The 4,259-nt window shown below is 43.9% G+C and overlaps 1 protein-coding gene across 1 annotated transcript; it reads right to left on the bottom strand.

The window, feature by feature from the left end:
• Positions 1-239: 239 nt before the first annotated feature.
• On the bottom strand, positions 240-3,435 carry LOC116378953 (tRNA:m(4)X modification enzyme TRM13 homolog; the record flags this gene model as incomplete). The annotated part of the gene is made up of 11 exons (XM_031840858.1): positions 240-1,287; positions 1,364-1,751; positions 1,825-1,899; positions 1,974-2,046; positions 2,187-2,372; positions 2,505-2,611; positions 2,686-2,755; positions 2,833-2,889; positions 3,013-3,079; positions 3,217-3,263; positions 3,353-3,435. Coding segments are annotated over 11 exons (1,325 nt in total), but the record flags the coding sequence as incomplete, so codon positions are not given.
• Between the last annotated feature and the right edge of the window lie 824 nt (positions 3,436-4,259).

Raw genomic sequence — 4,259 nt, 5'->3', positions numbered from 1 at the left:
AGCAGCACTTTCAAAATAAAAGTGCACAATACACTACTTTTGAATTCATTATTGAACTTTGTACATAACAATGAGATTAATTGTGATTAAACATTGTAATCGTTGCCCAGCACTAATATATGTTTATATAAAATATATATTATGTATATATGTATATATATACATAATATATATATATATTATATATATATATTATAATCTAACATCAAAACAAAGAAACACAACCAAGAGTTTCCTCTGAGAATCTTTAATTATATCTTTATTGAGATGTTTATCTTTCATGTTTGTTTGAAATGTAGAAAAAGTGTTAAAAGTAAATTATTTTACAATCATTCATTTCTAACTTCAACCTTCTTAAATCGTTAACTGTATTGAGTCATTTATCGCGAAAAACAGACTAAAAGCACTGGATCCTACATTTCCCACAATGCACCTGGATGGCATCTCTCATTAGAACCTCAATAAAAATAAATACAACAATAAATATGATTTATAATGTAAATGTATTGATTGTTATTGAAACTGATAACTGACGTGTTTCTGCTTCAGAACCGAACGACCACTCATCAAACTAATGAACACGACTCGGCTGCAGAACCAGTGAAGGAAGAGATTCACATCAAAGACGTGTTCATGTATTTATGGATTCACTTTCATATTTCTGTTTGTGGATGAAATCTGTTGAATGCTGAAAACACTAAATGTTCTGTTTTTAGATTCCACACAGTAGGTTCTTATTTATGAAGCGTTCTTCATGAAGTTATTATATAAATGTTTAAATCAGCAGACAGACTGAACACAAGTGAAAACATTTTAATAGAAAATAATCAAACATTCAAACACATGTTCATGTTAACTCCAAATAAAAATACTTTTGTAGAAACTCAGGTTGAGCTTGTGTGATTTCTGTATCGTCTGTAGTTAGTCAGTATATAGTCGGTCTGTGGTTAGTCTGGAATAAATATATAGTCTGTCTGTAGTTCGTCTATGCTCAGTCTTTAGTCAGTCAGTATATAGTCTGTCTGTAGTTCGTCTCTGTGTCTCTACGTCTCAGTTTGATGGGACGGCGGTCTGTAGTCGGTCTGTGGTCAGTCTGTAGTCTGTCTCTCTACGTCTCAGTTTGATGGGACGGCGGTCAGCAGGACGTTCTCCAGAGTCACCTGACTGTTTACGTAACGAGTCAGTTTGCTGTCGAATCCTTTCGTCTTCAGGAAGTCGAGTCTTCCGCCGTCAATCAGACGTTTACAGAGACGACCGACCTGCTCGCGTTCGTCCGCCAACAGAAACCTGCAAAGAAGAAGAACCAGATTCAGATAAAGAGGTTAAACTTCTGCACCGAGGGGGTCAGAGGTCAAATATTTACCCGCTCACAGCGTCCGTCCCCTCCGCCGGGTCATGCTCTTCCACGTCTCCTCTCTGATTGGTCCCACCCTGAGGTGGACCGTCCCGATTGGTCGGTCTGAGTCCACACGTGGCCCAGCTGGACATCCGACAGAAAGCTGAGAAGTCTGCCGCTCCAAGTCCGTTCTGCAGGAAGAACTGCTGCCCGACGTAATGACGCCACTCACAGCGATGGTGGCAGCACAGCGCCACCGCCAGGCCCAGCACCGGACCAGGACCAGAGTCTGAACCGGGACTAGATTCTAGCAGTGCTGCTGCATCAGCTGATTCTGAGGTTTTGAGGCGTTTTGGTGGTGGTTCACCCTCCTCTCTGAGTCCTGGTGTTTCCAACAGACATCTCAGAGCCAGATCTGAGACCAGAGACAGACAAGGCCAGCTAAGTTAGCATTCTTTAAACCAATCAGAGGACAGGACTGCTCTCACCTGTCGCTGCTCCACACAGGTGTTTTCCAACTCCAACCAGCGGAAGCCTCCTCTGTCTGAGCAGCTGGACTTTACCTGAAAACATCAGTCAGAAGACTCAAACCAGAACTAAGTTAAACCACCAGACTCTCCAGATGTTAGTCTCTTACTTAAATCCAGATGTTGAATGTCAACCTGCAGCCTCTCAAACTGAACTCCAGTATCCTGATGTTTCCCGTCCACCTGGACCAGAACAGAACCAGATCAGACCTGATTTACCTCATAAATCATCAATCATTCTACAGGTGTAACGGCTGTATTTGGGGTTAGAACTGGTTTTGGCGCCCTCTGCTGGTCTGCTGGAGTAGTGAGGTTTTTCATGCCTTGAAGCGGGTGCTGCAGCGCTCCACCAGCAGCAGCTGCAGGTCGTCGCAGGTCTGCAGGTGGTCTCGGGTCTTCAGAGCTTCGTGGATCCAGTGAGACAGTTTCCCTCGACCAGCTCCAAACTCCACGAAGCACCGCCCCCTTCCCAGCAGCCCAAGTGCCTCCAGGTGACCTAAGAGAGAGGACTGGACACAGCTGACAGGTGAGAGAAGCTCCACCTCCTCCATGTGCACCTGTATGAACGTGGATCACCTCAGACTCAGAGTCCTGGGTCCTGATCCTGGCTCAGGACTCAGCTGAGTTCTTTTTTTGTGTACCTGCTGCTTCAGGTGTTTGTGGGCGGAGTCTCCATTCTTTGGGTTGTTGAGTTCCTCCTGGAGGACAGGATGAGACAGAACACTGTCCTCCACATCACACTGCAGTCCTACAACAACAACAACAACAACATGATGATGTCAGAGCTCTCAGGTAACAACACCTGCTTCAGGAGGAACTCACCTGTGACGGCTGTCTTCAGTTTGTCCAGCAGAGACTGTAACTCGGTCCGGCTCCTCTCAGACAGACTCACCTGAACCACCGACAGCAAGATTATTACAATGATGAAGATTAATATTATTATTGTGACTCCTTCAGCTGAGATGTTACCTGATGGAGCGTCTCTCCGTCAGCTGATCCAGAGTTTATGTTCTCCACATAATAAACCTGCAGATTCACATCAAACACTCACTGAGACACAAAACACATCCTGTGTGATACACATGTGTGTGTATATATATATATATATATATAGTAGTAATAATAATAATGATAATAATAATAACTCACAGGCTTTTCTTTCTCTCTGGAGTTACATTTCTTCAGATGTTTCTCTAGTTTGTTTTCACTCACGGTGCTGAAGAGTCAAACAAACAGGAAGTCACTCACAAACAGGAAGTCACTCACAAACAGGAAGTCACTAACAAACAGGAAGTCACTCACAAACAGGAAGTCACTCACAATATAATGTATACTCTATATTACTATACTCACTGTTTAGGGTCCAGAGGACACGGAATCCTCCTGCTGCCTCCTTCCTCCTGAAACAGGAAGTACAGAAAGTACATAAAATACATGAAGTAGTGGTAGTACTTGTAATGTGAGGTTATTGATTATTGATCAGACATACTGTTGAACCAACAGGATAATAACTCAGTGGCGGGCCATGTGTTGTATAGCTGGGCCTTCTGTGCTGTCCTACTCCAGGTGAACCACCTCCTAATAACCTCATGATGACGCATCAATCCAGCAGAGCTGCAGTGGATCCACGCATTCCACCACACAAGCCATTCAAATATTATTCATAAAAACCACACGATAGACAGATGAACAGTAGAAACATTACTGCAGATGTAAAAAAAACAAACGCAGTTCATTTACCAAATGCTGTTCACTTAAAGACAAAGTCCATCCTCCTTTCTTTGTTAAAGAGTTTAATCCCACGGCTGTACGGTACATCGTTTCAGTTCCAGTAAGAATGCTTCTCGATTCATGGACGCCAGTGATGACAGTCGAGCCTCCCCAGTTGTATTTCGCCGGTCTGCTGCGGGGCCGGGATCCCTCCTCCGCCGGTCCGCACGCCGGGCCGCGGTTGTGGAGCTGTTTCCCTGCGAATGTGTTTGTTGATCTGTAGATCCACTCGAGTCTCTCCAAAAGTTTCAAAAGCACCGTAGCTAGTGTCCTGCCGTGCTATGGTGTCCTCAGGTTAGCGTAGCATAGCGTAGCTCCAAACACCAAGACGCTCAGTTAAAATGAAACACATTCAGACATAACATGTGCAACGCTTCTCCGACGCTGTCAGCAAGAAACACCGTTCGTACAAATCCTTTCCCTGGCTGAGTCAGGCTGCCAGCTGAGGTTGACTGACCATTTCTTACGATGTCCAGCTTTTCCTGAAATGTCCTTGAGAAAGGTGTTGTCAGTAACTCCGCCACTAAATCTGTTTCTCCTCCTTATTCAGCCATTGAGTGTTAAAAAAAACAAAGCAGGTAAAAAAATAAATAAACTACACCAAGCAAACCCCTAAACATTTTATA

The sequence above is a fragment of the Anarrhichthys ocellatus genome, unplaced genomic scaffold, assembly GCF_004355925.1.
Source record: "Anarrhichthys ocellatus isolate YVR2014 unplaced genomic scaffold, GSC_Weel_1.0 scaffold3467, whole genome shotgun sequence".
Classification (NCBI taxonomy): domain Eukaryota; kingdom Metazoa; phylum Chordata; class Actinopteri; order Perciformes; family Anarhichadidae; genus Anarrhichthys; species Anarrhichthys ocellatus.
Note: the sequence above shows the minus strand (reverse complement) of the source record. Positions and strands in the feature narration are given on the sequence as shown.